Source organism: Haematobia irritans, chromosome 2 (assembly GCF_050003625.1).
Source record: "Haematobia irritans isolate KBUSLIRL chromosome 2, ASM5000362v1, whole genome shotgun sequence".
NCBI classification, from domain to species: Eukaryota; Metazoa; Arthropoda; class Insecta; order Diptera; family Muscidae; genus Haematobia; species Haematobia irritans.
In genome coordinates, this window is record NC_134398.1 from 25591674 (window position 1) to 25609097 (window position 17424).

The following is a 17424-nucleotide window of genomic DNA, read 5'->3' on the forward strand; positions in this document are numbered from 1 at the left end:
CTGTGGGGAATTTTATTTGCATTGATGGCATTGTGGTGATGGTGGTGGATTTTCCCCCTACACCATTCGAAGAAGTTTGATTGTTTGTATGGGTTTCTCTCATTTGCGTAAAATCTCGATCCCAGTCTGTATTTCGTAGCTCTAAGAGATTACCAGGTGGGGCTCTCAATCGGGCAACTATACTCACATATTGAGGAACATCATATTCTTGAGGACGTACAGGGCACAACACAAAACAGGCGCTATATTTCAGACTCCAATTCTCTCGAATTACCTAGAGGGAGGGATAGAGAGAAGGAAAGTGAGAAAATAATCATATTGTAATTATCAAATGTATATGGATTTCTCTCTCACACATTTATACACACACACACACACACAAAAGACTTACCTTAACTCTAGCCATAACCGTTACAGATGTATATTTCTCTCGAGGTTTTCCACCACCTCCCGTATTTGTCCAGGTTGCTGTTGTTGCATTTTTGTTCACATACCAAAAACGACACCATACACGCTCAGGACCACGGGTTTTCGTTGCACCTACTATCCTTACCAATTTAGCCCCATCCCTGCGATCGTAGTAGGCAGAGAAGACAAAAAATTTAAAACGTGTGCCATTCACAATTTGCCATGAGCCATCCGTTGGCTCAGAGCCAATTGGAAAACGTGGTAATGATTCTTCTATTTTGCTTGGTAACATCTTGCCCCATGGTATAAGAGGTCCATTTCCCCCCATCTGAGAGGCTGAGCCGAGGCCAGTGCCCCCTCCGAGGCCAGCTCCAGCATAGGCATTACCACCATTCTGGGAATTCAACAAGACACCAGCCAAACGTCCTGATCCGCCATTATTGCTTTCACCAGCATCTGTAATCACAAAAATCCACAAAAACAACAAGAACAGAAAAACCAATATAACATGAATGCTTGAACTAAAAATCACACAGACTATGAAGACAGGAGCCCAGGGAAGAAGACTAACGGTCTAAAGATGAGGCCAAGTGAACGACCATCACCCATTTGTACCAATGCATGGGAAAGTTGAACAACTTTTCATTACTTAAAAAAAAACAAAATATCCTTGAAAGGAAAAAAATAATCAAACGTAGACATATAGCCAAGTATTACACCGTTATTTACTGCCAAAAGACCAATGAAGGATTTTGCAAGGCCTTATCCGAAGGGGCCTTTGAAAATTATATCTCAAAATATCACATTTTAGTAATGCTAAATTTTATCGTACATGCTCACACCCAGACAAGGAATGTTATCATTATGTTCTCAGCAAAAAAACTTGAAGTTGTTCCAGAAACATTTTTTTAAAGCGCATCCCGGAATCTCCCAGCATTTTTTTCCACTTCCGATGCAGTCCTTTTGGACAAGTATTCGAAAGTACAAAATAAGGCTATTTTAAGTGAAAATTTTAATTTTGGACAATTAAATTTCGCCAAAACAAAATCAATAAAAAAGTTAAAAAATAATCTAATTTTACAATTATTAATCGAGCTTTTATGGACAGATTTAGATTAAGGAAGAAAACATTTAGGAATTTTCCTCTTACAAATTGAATTATCTTTTCTCCCACTGTACATCATCTTTTCATATAACTACAAGTCCCTTAATCTTATTTTTATTTCGTTTTGTTACACAGTAATGCAACAACACGAAATTTATAAATATAACCATAAATTTTATATGAAATTTATATGAAAAGATGATGTACAGTGGGAGAAAAGATGATTCAATTTGTAAGAGGAAAATTCCCAAATGTTTTCTCCATAAGAAGTTACCATAAAGAGCCCAAAATTGAGTTATCTCTCCCAGCCAGATCTATACTAAAGGCTGTGGAAAGATTCATTCGCCCGAATCGAAACATGTACAGTCCAGGCGTGTTTAGATTTGTATCTGGCGTTTTCTTGGTTTCAGGCTAACATGAAATATAAAAGGTTGGCTGATAAGTCCCCGGTCGGACACATAGATGGCGTCGCTAGTATTAAATGCATATTATTTTTATATAGTACTAACCTTCAAATGATTTGTGTCAAAATGTGAGATAGAGCGTCTTTTGTGAAGCAACTTTTGTTGTTGTGAAAAAAATGGAAAAAAAGGAATTTCGTGTTTTGATAAAATACTGTTTTCTGAAGGGACTCTACCCCAGGCAAATCAATAATAATTGATTGGTATGCAAAATTCAAGCGTGGTGAAATGAGCACGGAGGACGGTGAACGCAGTGGACGCCCGAAAGAGGTGGTTACCGACGAAAACATCAAAAACTCCACAAAATGATTTTGAATGACCGAAAAATGAAGTTGATCGAGATAGCAGAGGCCTTAAAGATATCAAAGGAACGTGTTGGTCATATCATTCATCAATATTTGGATATGCGGAAGCTCTGTGCAAAATGGGTGCCGCGCGAGCTCACATTTGATCAAAAACAACAACGTGTTGATGATTCTGAGCGGTGTTTGCAGCTGTTAACTCGTAATACACCCGAGTTTTTTCGTCGATACGGGACAATGGATGAAACATGGCTCCATCACTACACTCCTGAGTCCAATCGACAGTCGGCTGAGTGGACAGCGACCGGTGAACCGTCTCCGAAGCGTGGAAAGACTCAAAAGTCCGCTGGCAAAGTAATGGCCTCTGTTTTTTGGGATGCTCATGGAATAATTTTTATCGATTATCTTGATAAGGGAAAAACCATCAACAGTGACTATTATATGGCGTTATTGGAGCGTATGAAAAAGAAAAAACTGTTGTTCCACCAAGACAACGTACCGTGCCACAAGTCATTGAGAACGATGGCAAAAATTCATGAATTGGGCTTCGAATTGCTTCCCCACCCACCGTATTCTCCAGATTTGGCCCCCAGCTCAGATCTCAAAAGGATGCTCGCAGGGAAAAATTTGGCTGCAATGAAGAGGTGATCGCCGAAACTGAGGCCTATTTTGAGGCCAAACCTAAGGAGTACTACCAAAATGGTATCAAAAATTGGAAGATCGTTATAATCGTTGTATCGCTCTTGAAGGGAACTATGTTGAATAATAAAAACGAATTTTGACAAAAAAAATGTGTTTTTCTTTGTTAGACCGGGGACTTATCAGCCAACCTGTTAATTCAGTTTGACAAAATTTTCTATAGAAATAAAATTTTGACAAAATTTTCTATAGAAATGAAATTTTAACAAAATTGTCTATGGAAATAAAATTTTAACAAAATTTTCTATAGAAATAAAATTTTGGTAGATTATTTTTGGCTCGAGTGGCCACCATGATTATGAACTGATATGGACCAATTTGTGTGTGATTGGAGATCGGCTATGTACAACTATAGACCGATATGGACCAATTTTGGTATGGTTGTTAGCGGCCATATACTAACACCACGTTCCATAATTGAACCGGATCGGATGAATTTTGCTGAATCGATATGGACTTTTGTACGGTACGTAGAGAGCGAGAATTGAAATATGGGGGTCGCTTATATGTGGGCTATATACAACACCACATACCAAATTTCAACCGAATCGGTTGAATTTTGCTCTTCCACGAGGCCCCGGAGGTCAAATCTGGAGAACGGTTTATATGGGGGCTATATATAATTATAAACCGATGTGGACCGATTTTTGCATGGTTGTTACAGACCATATACCAACACTATGTACCAAATTTCAGCCGGATCGGATGAAATATGCTTCTCTTAGAGGCTCCGCAAGCCAAATCTGAGGGTCCGTTTATATGGGGGCTATACGTAAAAGGGGACCGATATGGCCCTTTTGCAATACCATCCGACCTACATCAATAACAACTACTTGTGCCAAGTTTCAAGTCGATAGCTTTTTCGTTCGGAAGTTAGCGTGATTTCAACAGACGGACGGACATGCTTAGATCGACTCGGAATTTCACCACGACCCAGAATATATACTTTATGGGGTCTTAGAGCAATATTTCGATGTGTGACAAACGGAATGACAAAGTTAATATACCCCCCATCCTATGGTGGAGGGTATAAAAAATTAAATTTCATCCACGCTGGGATTTCAACCTGTGCCGTTTGACTTTTTCACCCATGGAAGTTTTTTTGGGAAGGTTTTGCAACTAATTTTTATACCCTTCACCACTACTGTGGTACAGGGTATAATAAGTTTGTGCATTTGTATGTAACGCCAAGAAGGAGTAATCATAGACCAACCTTTTAGTATACGGATCGGCTTAGAATTAAATTCTGAGTCGATTTAGCGATGTCCGTCTGTCTGTCTGTCTGTCCGTCTGTCTGTCCGTCTGTCTGTCCGTCTGTCTGTCTGTCTGTCTGTTGATGTATTTTTGTGTGCAAAGTACAGCTCGCAGTTTGAGTCCGATTGTCCTAAAATTTGGTATAGGATCCTGTTTCGGCTCAAAGACGATCCCTATTGATTTTGGAAAAAATCGGTTCAGATTTAGATATAGCTGCCATATATATTTTTCACCGATATGGTCATAATTGGCGTGTATATCAACCGATCTTCCTCAAATTCCGTACATCCGAATATTCTATGAGTCACGAAAAACTTGCAAAATATCAGCAAAATCTGTTCAGATTTAGATATAGCTCCCATATATAGCTTTCGCCCGATTTACACTCATATGACCACAGAGGCCAATTTTTAACTCCGATTTGGTTGAAATTTTGCACAGGAAGTAGAATTAGCATTGTAGCCATGCGTGCCAAATTTGTTTGAAATCGGTTCAGATTTAGATATATCTCCCATATATACCTTTCTCCCGATTTACACTCATATGAGCACAGAGGCCAATTTTTAACTCCGATTTAGTTGAAATTTTGCACAGGGAGTAGAATTAGCATTGTAGCCATGCGTGCCAAATTTGGTTGAAATCGGTTCAGATTTGGATATATCTCCCATATATAGCTTTCGCCCGATTTACACTCATATGACCACAGAGGCCAATTTTTAACTCCGATTTAGTTGAAATTTTGCACAGGGAGTAGAATTAGCATTGTAGCTATGCGTGCCAAATTTGGTTGAAATCGGTTCAGATTTAGATATAGCTCCCATATATATGTTTTTCTGATTTCGACAAAAAGGTCAAAATACCAACATTTTCCTTGTAAAATCGCCACTGCTTAATCGAAAGGTTGTAAAAATGACTCTAATTTTCCTAAACTTCTAATACATATATATCGAGCGATAAATCATAAATAAACTTTTTTGAAGTTTCCTTAAAATTGCTTCAGACTTAAACGTTTCCCATATTTTTTTTACTAACATTGTGTTCCACCCTAGTGCATTAGCCGACTTAAATTTTGAGTCTATAGATTTTGTAGAATTCTATCAAATTCTTCCAGATCGAGTGATATTTAAATTTATGTATTTGGGACAAACCTTTATATATAGCCCCCAACACATTTGACGGATGGGATATGGTATCGAAAATTTAGATCTACAAAGTGGTGCAGGGTATAATATAGTCGGCCCCGCCCGACTTTAGACTTTCCTTACTGGTTTTTTGTTGATTTTTAATGGAAAAATATATTTATATTAAAATATATGACAAAAAAAATAAAATAAAAATGATGTATAACATAAAACATAATTTATTACAAAAATATTTAATAATTTAAACCAGTGTTATTCAGTTTTTCATTCATAACAATAAAGAACAACTCAGGAAGTAGTTAGAATGTCATGCGGTAGTGTCATATTAGGTTCATATCACAAACATTTAAATAGACGTTTTGATGCATCGTGTTCAATGGCGTTTGTGGCTGAGAGCGCAAAAGATTTCTGTTATGGTGCCAACAGACCCAGCTTCATCCCCAAGTGGAAGCGAAGAAGTTTTTCAATTTGTAAAAATTTGATAATAAGAAAATAAAAGTTTAACAAAAACTACTGATGAAAATGAAATTGGAAAAAAATTTTTGGTTTTTAGTTTTTTTTTTAATCTCTTCATCCAAATGAACTTCCAAGGCACAACATTTAAAGCAATGCAAAGGATCCAAAAATTAAGTACATCCATTCTATGACAAGCCCATGTAAAATTCATTGGAAATGATCCAAGTTTGCACTACTTTCGGATCACAAATTGGGGATCCAAACTACTTTTAAGGAAGCTGGTTTCTTTTTTACTGGCAATCTTTTTAATCAATATTTTGATTGACCCTTAATGAAGGCCTTCTGTTTCCGCCCTTTGCCATCCCCTACATTTCATCGCTAAAATGAATGAAAAATATTTGTGTTGAAAACTTTTTCATCAATGACTGGTTCTGGTCATTACACGAGTACTTCTAGCTGGCTTATTCGCTTGGTTGGCAACGATTCAATTGAATTTCAATCCATTGAGGTTTTTGTTTTTTGTTTCCACACTTCATTTTCCTATAATATTGAATTGCCAATGGCTACACTCGTATAGGATATGATGTGGCAGCGAGCACAGAGGAGTCTTCCTTTTTATTTGATTTGATGATGTGACCACCATGAGTTGTTGATGCATTGAGGATTATAACAGCAAAAAAAAAGATATTGTATGGGAAAACTTTATACGAAAATGAAATTAAGTAATAGATTGCACTGAGAAAAAAAATTGAAAATTATATTAAAACAAAAAGTTAAACAAGTATATATGACCGTAAGTTCGGCCAGGCCGAATCTTATGTACCCTCCACCATGGATTGCGTAGAAACTTCTTCTAAACACTGGCATCCACAATCGAATTACTTGGGTTGTGGTATCTTAAATCATTTTCTAAATTGTGAGTTAGTCCACACGTGGTATATATTAGGTATGTGTAGGTAAGTCTACAAATAAATACGAATCGATATGGACTTTTGCACGGTACGTAGATAGCCAGAATTGAAATATGGGGGTCGCTTATATGGGGGCTATATACAATTATGAACTTGATATGGACCAATTTTTGTGTGATTGGGGATCGATTTATCTGAGGGCTATATATAACTATATACCGATATGAACCTAGTTAGGCATGGTTGTTAACGGCCATATACTAGCACAATGTACCAAATTTCAACTGACTCGGATGGAATTTGCTCTTCCAAGAAGCTCCAAAACCAAATCTCGGGATCGGTTTATATGGGGGCTTTATATGATTATGGACTGATATGGACCGCTTTTGGCATGGTTGTTAAATATCATATACTAACATCACGTACCAAATTTCAACCAGATCGGATGAAGTTTGCTTCTCCAAAAGGCATCGGAGGTCAAATGTGAAGATCGGTTTATATGGGGGCTATATATAATTATGGACTGATTTCGAACAATTTTTGCATGGGTTTTGAGGCCATATATTAACACCGCATACCAAATATCAACTGAATCAGATGAATTTTGGTCTTCCAAGAGGCACCGGAGGTCAAATCTGGTGATAGGTTTATATGGGAGCTATATATAATTATGCACCGATATGGACCAATTTTTTACATGGTCATTAGAGACCATATATTTACACCATGTACCAAATTTCAGCCGGATCGGATATCAGCAAAATCTTCCATAGGAGTTTATTCCTTAAAAAATTTTCTATAGAAATAAAATTTTGGCAAAATTTCCTATAGAAATAAAACTTTGACAAAATTTTTTATAGAAATAAAATTTTGACAAAATTTTCTGTAGAAATAAAATCTTGATACAATTTTCTATAGAAATAAAATTTTGATAAAATTTTCTATAGAAATAAAATTTTGACAAAATTTCCTATAGAAATAAAATTTTGACAAAATCTTCTATAGAAACAAAATTTTGACAAAATTTTCTATAGAAATAAAATTTTGACAAATTTTCTGTAGAAATAAAATTTTCTATAGAAATAAAATGTTGACTAAATTTTCTATAGGAATAAAATGTTGATAAAATCTTTCTATATAAATATAATTGTGAAACATTTTTCTATGGAAATAACATTTTGACAAATTTTTCTTTGCAAATAAAATCTTGAGAAAATTTTCTATAGAAATAAAATTTTGACAAAATTTTCTATAAAAATAAAATTTTCACAAATTTTCTATAGAAATAAAATTTTGACAAAATTTCTATAGAAGAAAATTTTGACAAAATTTTCTATAGAAATAAAATTTTGACAAATTTTCTATAGAAATAAAATTTTGATAAAATTTTCTCTAGAAATAAAATTTTGACAAAATTTCTATAGAAAAAAATTTTGACAAAATTTTCTGTAGAAATAAAATTTTGACAACATTTTCTACAGAAATAAAAATTTGACAAAATTTCCTATAGAAATAAAATTTTGACAAAATTTTCTATAGAAATCAAATTTTGACAAAATTTTCTGTAGAAATAAAATTTTGACAAAATTTTCTATAAAAATAAAATTTTCACAAATTTTCTGTAAAATAAAATTTTGACAAAATATTCTATATAAATAAAATTGTGAAAAAATTTTCTGTGTAAATAAAATTTTGAAAAATTTATTTTTGCAAATAAAATTTTGACAAAATTTCCTATAGAAATAAAATTTTGACAAAATTTTCTGTAGAAATAAAATTTTGACAAAATTTTCTATAGAAATAAATTTTCTATGGATATAAAATTTTGACAAAATTTCCTATAGACATAAAATGTTGACAAAATTTCCAATAGAAATAACATTTTGACCAAATTTTCTATAGAAATAAAATTTTGACAAAATTTTCTATAGAAATAAAATTTTGACAAAATTTTTTATAGAAATAGAATTTTGAAAATTTTTCTATATAAATAAAATTGTGCAAAATGTTTCTATAGAAATAAAATTTTGAAAAAATTTTCTTTGCAAATAAAATTTTGACAAAATTTTCTTTGGAAATAAAATTTTGATAAAATTTTCTCTAGAAATTAAAATTTTGACAAAATTTTCTCTAGAAATAAAATGTTGACAAAATTTCTATAGAAATAAAATTTTGACAAAATTTCCTATAGAAATAAAATTTTAACATAATATTCTACAGAAATAAAACTTTGTAACAATTTGCCATAGAAATAAAATTTTTACAACATTTTATATAGAAATTAAATTTTGACAAAATTTTCTATAGAAATAAAATTTTGACAAAATTTTCTATAGAAATTAAATGTTGACAAATTTTTCTATGGAAATAAAATTTTGACAAATTTTTTCTATAGAAATGAAATTTTGGCAAAATTTCCTACAGAAATAAAATTTTGGCAAATTTTTCTATAGAAATAAAAAAAAAATAAAACTCTTAAAAAATCACCCTTTAAAAGTAGGTTTTTGAATTAGATCTTAGTAATCCCAACAATAATTTTTGCTCAATTTCATCGAAACTCAATCCTTGAAATTAAGAAGATTTTCTACGCATATTTTCAGGCGTCTATTTTTGGAGAATGCACAAGTGCTCAAAACTGTAGTAATGGTAGTTCAATAACTTTTTTAATTTCAAAGGGGATCCAAACAAATTTTAATGACTTCCCTACAAAGGGAATTAAGTGACACACATTGCAAAAAGGTGGCACAAAACTGTCAATGATTAAAAAAGTGACACATTTACCACTAAACGGCAAACATAGAAATTAGAGGGTTTCTAAAATTTTCGACTCTTAGTTTTAGGCTTCCTTGATGTGATCTTCGTATTAAATCCAGTGACGATGATGATAGTTTAATATGTTACTTACCTTGAATTTTAAATTTATTGTCATGAAGCTGCACGAAACCTAATTTATTATCATTCAGTAGACCAGCCTCCAAAAGATCATAGTCATCCTTAAATGAAAATTTCAATTTTTAAGTAACCAGAAAAAAACAGAAGAACATGGTGAAAACAAATATCATAAATTTATGGTAGGCAATTTAAGTATTACCTTAACGTTGTCATAATCTGGCATAGAATCACCAAAACGTCCGCCATAGCCACCGCCACTACGCATCATCATCATGCCACCATGAGCACGTTCGTCTATCATAAAAACCTGTAAAGAGGTTTAAAGTGGCCATAAGTATGACTTGTGTGTTTCTTTTTTTTTTTTACGTTTTGTCAAGGCCATTAAAGTCCTTTGTGTGTTTTTTTAATGGTTAAATGTGTGGGTCTATATGAACAAAAAAGTAGAAAGAAAAGATAATAGGTGTGTTTTTATAGCCTGCGCCACACTGTGGAACAGGGTATTATAAGTTAGAGCATATGTTTGCAATAGCCACAAGCAGACGAGAAAGACACATGGTGTCTTTGGCAATAATAATCAGGGTCGGCCCCTGAGTTGATCTAGCCATGTCTGTCCGTCTGTCTGTGAACACATTTTTGTGATCAAAATCTAGGTCACAGTTTAGTCTGATTGAATTCAAATTTGAGACAAATATGTGTTTTGGGTCAGAATATAACCACCCCTATTGATTTTGGAAGAAATCGGTTGAGAGTTAGATAAAACTCCCATATATATCTTTCGCGCGATTTACACTCATATGACCACACATGCCATAGTTTTACTCCGATTTACGTGAAATTTTTGACAGGAGGTAGAATTAATATTCGTACTTTGCCTTCCACATTTATTAAAACTCGTTTCAGATTTAGATCCCTTGTCAGATTTAGATCTCGCCCGATTTACACTCATATGACCACAAAGGCCATAGCTTATATCTGATTGACGTCAAATTTTGCACAGGGAGTAGAAATAATATTTGTACTATTCATGCCAAATTTAGTTGAAAGCAGTTTAGATTTAGTTATAGCTTCCACACAAATAGTTCGCCCGATTTGAAGGTCAAAATTTGATTGCGATTGACTTAAATTTTTGCCCAGAGAGTATAGCTAACATTTGAGCAATGGGTACCAAATTTGATTAAAATAAGCTCAGAGTTAGACAAAATCCTCATATATATGTTCTTTCAATCGAATTACACTGAAAAATATATTTACTTGGAATTAAAGATTACGCAACCAAAATTTTAGAATGCGCTATTTACACAACAACTATATACGAACTTAAGTTCGGCCGGGCCGAATCTTAAATATCCGTCACCATGAATCAAAAAATATAATTGTTTCCTTGGAAAACTCTTCGTCAGATTACTTGAAAATACATATATAGAAATTCAGGTGGATTTGATGACAGATGCTCTGCCCAGCAAACATATATACCAATATGGAAATCGGGAAAATTAACAAATGGGAGCTATACCAAAACATGGACCCATCCACACCATATTCGCTACACCTATTTACGGACCAAAAATACCTCTAAATTTTGAATTTCCGGCAAACAGGAAAAAAATTGCGGTGTCTCGAAGTCAAATCGGGAGATCGGACTATATGGCGGGTATATCAAAATCGATCGATACCCCCCATGTGAACCCAAAATACCTCTACATTTTGAATTTGAGGCAAATCGCATAATAATTAGGATGTCTACGCACTTAAGAGGTCAAGTCTGGAGATCGGTCTATACGAGGTAAAAACCAATTCATGAACCGATACACACCATATTTAGCGTACTTATGCGTAGACCCAAAATATCTCCCGATTTTGAATTTCAGGGAAATCGGATAAAAATTGCGGTGTCTACAACCCCAAGAAATCAAATCGGGAGATCGGGCTATATGGGGGCTATGCCAAACCATGGAACGATACACACCATATTCGCCACACTTATTTATGAACCCGAAAAACCTCTAGATTTTGAATTTCAGGCAGATCAAAATAGAGCAAGATAAAAGTTCGGATGTCTAGAAGCTCAAGAAGTCAAATCGGGAAATAGGGCTAAATGGAGGCTAAACTAAACCTTGGACCGATACACACCATATTCGGCACACCTATTTATGGACCAAAAATACCTCTAGATTTTCTAATGCAGGTAAATCGGGTAAAAATTGCAGTTTCTAGAAGACCAAGAATTAAAGTCGGGAGATCGGTCTATATGGGGCGCTATACCAAAACATGGACCTAAAATGTCTGTAGATTTCCTATTTCAGATAAATCGAATAAAAATTACGGTTTCTGGAAGACCAAGACCCCAAATAGGGTGATCGGTTTATATGGGAGCTATATCAAAGCCTGGACCGATATTGCCCATCTTCGAACTTCGCCTGCGTGCAGACAAAAGACGAATCTATGCCAAATTTCAGCTCCATTATTGAAGACGGACGGAAATATATACTTTATATATTCGGAAATTGATATTTCGATGTGCTACAAACGGAATGACAAACTTAATATACCCTCATAATAATAAGGACACATTTCTTTAAAATAATGAAATTTTTATTAAAAAAAATTTCTAAACTTTGCTTCAAAAAAAAAATTATACCCTACGCCACGCTGTCGAACAGGGTATTATAAGTTAATGCATATGTTTGCAACACCCGAAGGAGACGAGATAGACATATGGTGTATTTGGCAATATTGCTCAGGGCCGGCCCCTGAGTCGATCTAACCATTTACGTCTGCCTGTCCGTCTGTCTGTGAACACATTTTTGTGATCAAAGTTATTTCGGAAGAAATCGGTTCAGTTTTAGATATAGCACTCATATATATCTTTCGCCCGATATGCACTTATATGGGCACAGAAACCAGATTTTACCCTGATTTGCTTGAAACCTTAACCTTTCCTTACTTGTTTAGATTTTATAAGAGTGTATAAATAAAATACTTTTTTTATTATTTTATTTTAATAAAATATTGTGAAAACACACCATATGTTTGAATATCATTCGGACGAAAAACAAAATGTAGTCTTTAAATACCTCAGACTATGTAAACAATATTAGAATGGAAATGTGGTTTTTATGGTATTTAAGTCCACATGGACGCATTAGAAATTTCAAAAAGAAATCTTTGTAAAAAAAAATAACCATTTTGCGGGACACCTAACGCCATAAAAGCTTATCTTAAATGTATGACATTAGGAGACAAGAGCATTTTGCTTTAGCATTTTTATACAAAATGGCAGGTGATGGTGGGCAAAAAATGTTTATCACATAAAAAAAAACAACCTTCCCATAGGTAAAGATTTCGCTTGACTGAACTGGGACAGATTCGTTGTGATTTCTTCAACTCATTGGATGACACCTTACTATCATCTGAAAGAATCTTCCTTATTATACAATACTGACTGATAGCTTTTTCACTTCAAATCAGGTTTCTTGAATATTTTTTTATTTATTTTTTTTCAACCCGAACCCTTCTTCAAATCTAATGAAATCCGATATTTCAGGCTCACTTTGACTATTCAGTGATACCACAGTGGTGAACTTCTCTCGTATCGCTGAGTGCTGCCCGATTCTATGTTAAGCTCAATGACAAGGTGCCTCATTTTTATAGCCGAGTCCGAATGGCGTTCCACATTGGAGTGAAACCATTTAGAGAAGCTTTGAAACACTCAGAAATGTCACCAGCATTACTAAAAAATTTTTTGGTATTTCGTCGACACGGGGTTTGAACCCACGACCCTGTGTATGCAATGCGGGCATGCTAACCATTGCACCAAATTAAATGGTAGGTTTTTCACATCAAATGAGGCAAAAATTGGTCAAATCGTTTTAAAGGGTGATGCGGTCAAAATTTGGTCAAGGGAAAACGCGTGTAAATCGGTGAAATCGTTTATTTAAAAAATCAAATTAAATTTATTTTTCAAGTTCAATTAGTATAAAATTCAGGAAAAATATTCAGTTAAGCTTTCGCTTTTCCAAATCCGAATTGCCGGGCCTCACGCTTGACACCTGCCATCAGATTTTGTACAGCCACCTTGTCCACCTTCTTCGCCGCAGAAAGCCAGTTTGCCTTGAACTGCTGCTCGTCCTTAGCAGTTTTTTTGGTCTTCTTTAGGTTCCGCTTGACAATAGCCCAGTATTTCTCAATTGGGCGGAGCTCTGGCGTGTTGGGAGGGTTCTTGTCCTTGGGAACCACCTGCACGTTGTTGGCGGCGTACCACTCCATGGCCTTTTTACCGTAATGGCCAGATGCCAAATCCGGCCAAAACAGTACGGAACAACCGTGTTTCTTCAGGAAAGGCAGCAGACGTTTATTCAAACATTCTTTCACGTAAATTTCTTGGTTGACAGTCCCGGAAGCTATGAAAATGCTGCTTTTCAAGCCACAGGTACAGTTGGCTTGCCAAACCAGATATTTCTTTGCGAACTTTGACAGTTTTATGTGCTTGAAAATATCTGCTACCTTTCCCCTTCCTTTTGCCGTATAAAACTCATGTCCCGGTAGCTGCTTGTAGTCGGCTTTGACGTAGGTTTCGTCGTCCATTACCACGCAGTCAAACTTCGTCAGCATCGTCGTGTACAGCCTCCGGGATCGCGCTTTGGCCGTCTTATTTTGTTTATCATCGCGATTTGGAGTCACTACCTTCTTGTAAGTCGATAGTCCGGCTCGTTTTTTGGCTCGATGCACGGTTGTAGACGATACACCCAGCTTATTTGCGGCATCTCGGAGAGAGAGGTTAGGGTTTCGCTTGAAACTACCGGCAAATCTCTTTGTCGTCTCAGCGGCTTCCGGTTTTCGATTTCCCCCCGATCCAGACTTCCTGGCTTTCGACAAACGTTCCCCAAACACTGTAATTACATTTGTAACGGTTGATTTGGCAACTTTTAGCGATTTTGCCAGCTTTGCGTGCGAGTAGCTCGGATTTTCGCGATGCGCGAGCAAAATTTTGATACGTTGCTCTTCTTGCTTGGACGGCATTTTGACAACTGAAGAGTGAATTCCAAAATCAAAATAGGAGAAACATTCTACACACACACACACCTTCAAAATGAGGGGTGTTCAGATTTTTTAAATGTAAAATTCAAAGAAATACGTCAAGTTTATATTGACCAAATTTTGACCGTATCACCCTTTATATCTTTCGCCAGATATGTACTTATATGACCGCAGAAGCCAGAGTTTTACCCTAATTTGCTTGAAATTTTTCACAAGAAGGACCATTATTACTATAGTGAAGTATGCCAAATTTTATTGAAATCGGTTTAGATTTAGATATAGCTCCCATATATAACTTTCGCCCGATTTAGACACATATAACCACAGAGACCAAAGTTTTATTCCGATTTACTTGAAACTTTCCGATTTACTTGAAACTTTGAAGTAGAATTAAGGGTCTTGATGTGCATGTTAATTTTGATTGAAATCTGTTTAAATTTAGGTATAGCTCCCACATATATCTTTCGCCCGATTTTGTGTAATATGACCACAGAAGTCAAAGTTGTAATCCGATTTAAGTTAGATTTTGCATAGGGATAAGAATTAGCATTGTAGCTATTCGTGCCAAATTTGGTTTAAATCGGTTCAGATTTAGATATAGCTCCCATATATATGTTTTTCTGATTTCGACCAAAATGGTCAAAATACAAACATTTTCCTTGTGAAATCGCCACTGCTTAGTCGAAAACTTGTTAAAATGACTCCAATTTTCCTATACTTCTAATACATATCTATTGACCGATAAATCATAAATACACTTTTGTGAAATTGCTCAAAAATTGCTTCAGATTTACATGTTTCGCATATTTTTGTTTACTAACATTTTATTCCAACCCAGGATGTAACCGACTATAATTTTAAGTGAATAGATTTTCTAAGAAGTCTTAAATATATTGTCCGCTATGAAGCCTTAAATGTATTGTCGGTTCAGATTTAAATGCATGTATATGGGAACATAAACCTTTAATATAGCACACAACAAATTTGAAGGATTTCAGATGGTATCGTAAATGTAGATTCACAAAGTGGTGCAGGGTATAATATAGTCGGTCTTGTCCGACTTTAGACATCCTTCAATTGTTTTTATACCCTCCACTATAGGATGGGGGTATATTAACTTTGTCATTCCGTTTGTAACACATCGAAATATTGCTCTAAGACCCCATAAAGTATATATATTCTGGGTCGTGGTGAAATTCTGAGTCGATCTTAGCATGTCCGTCCGTCTGTTGAAATCACGCTAACTTCCGAACGAAACAAGCTATCGACTTGAAACTTGGCACAAGTAGTTGTTATTGATGTAGGTCGGATGGTATTGCAAATGGGACATATCGGTCCACTTTTACGTATAGCCCCCATATAAAGGGACTCCCAAATTTGGCTTGCGATTGCTCTAAGAGAAGCAAATTTCATCCGATCCGGCTGAAATTTGGTACATGGTGTTAGTATATGGTCTCTAACAAACATGCAAAAATTGGTCCATATCGGTCCATAATTACATATAGCCCCCATATAAACCGATCCACCGATTTGGCTTGCGGAGCCTCTAAGAGAACCAACTTTCATCCGATGCGGCTGAAATTTGGTACATGGTGTTGGTATATGTTTTCCGATGGCCATGCAAAAATTGGTCCACATCGGCCCATAATTATATATAGCCCCATATAAACCGATCCCCAGATTTGACCTCCGGAGCCTCTTAGAGGAGCAAAATTCATCCGATCCGGTTGAAATTTGGTACGTAGTGTTAGTACATTGTCTCTAGCAACCATGCAAGAATTGGTTCATATCGGTCCATAATTATATAAAGCCCCCATATAAACCGTTCCCCAGATTTGATCTCCGGAGTCTCTTGGAGGAGCAAAACCATGCCATAATTGGTCCATATCGGTCTATAGTTATATATAGCCGATCCCCAATCACACAAAAATTGGTCCATATCGGTTCATAATCATGGTTGCCACTCGAGCCAAAAATAATCTACCAAAATTTTATTTTTATAGAAAACATTGTCAAAATGTTATTTCTATAGAAAATTTTGTCAAAATTTTATTTCTATAGAAAATTTTGCCAGAATGTTATTTCTATAGAACATTTTTTCCAAAGTTTATTTCTATAGAAAATTTTTTCCAAATTTTATTTCTATAGAAAATTTTGTCAATATTTTATTTTGTCAAAATTTTATTTCTATAGAAACGTTAAACTTAATTATTTACGTATTTAATCGGCCTCTTTTAGTTTAATATATACCACGTATGGACTATGTGGTATATATTACGGTGTTAGGAAGTTTTAAGATACCTTGCCATCGGCAAGTGTTACCGCAACCCAAGTAATTCGATTGTGGATGACAGTCTTCAGTAGAAGTTTCTACGCAATCCATGGTGGAGGGTACATAAGCTTCGGCCTGGCCGAACTTACGGTCGTATATACTTGTTTTTTCTAATATTTTACTCCGTCCCATATTATTAGCTGATTTAAATTTAATGTCTTGAGAGTTGGTAGAAGTCTAAAATTGTTTTCAAAATTGGTTCAGAAGTAAATATATGTATATGGGAACATATATGGCACCCAACAAATTTAAAGTTCTGCATGGTACAAGATAGTCGGCTCCGCGCGACCTTAACCTTTCCTTACGTTTTTAGATTTTATAAGAGTGTATTAATAAAATACTTTTTTTATTATTTTATTTTAATAAAATATTGTAAAAACACACCATATGTTTGAATATCATTCGGACGAAAAACAAAATGTAGT

At 35.0% G+C, this 17424-nt stretch overlaps 1 protein-coding gene across 1 annotated transcript in view; it reads right to left on the reverse strand.

Annotated features, from left to right (window-relative positions):
• Positions 1 to 17424, reverse strand: part of LOC142224498 (uncharacterized) — a 29619-nt gene that overhangs the window by 6628 nt on the left and 5567 nt on the right. The window contains exons 2-5 of the mRNA XM_075294276.1: positions 9830 to 9937; positions 9644 to 9731; positions 392 to 864; positions 21 to 274 (exon numbers count right to left, since the gene is read on the reverse strand). Coding sequence (XP_075150391.1) covers positions 21 to 274; positions 392 to 864; positions 9644 to 9731; positions 9830 to 9937 — 923 coding nt within the window. The remainder of the gene's footprint in view (positions 1 to 20; positions 275 to 391; positions 865 to 9643; positions 9732 to 9829; positions 9938 to 17424) is intronic.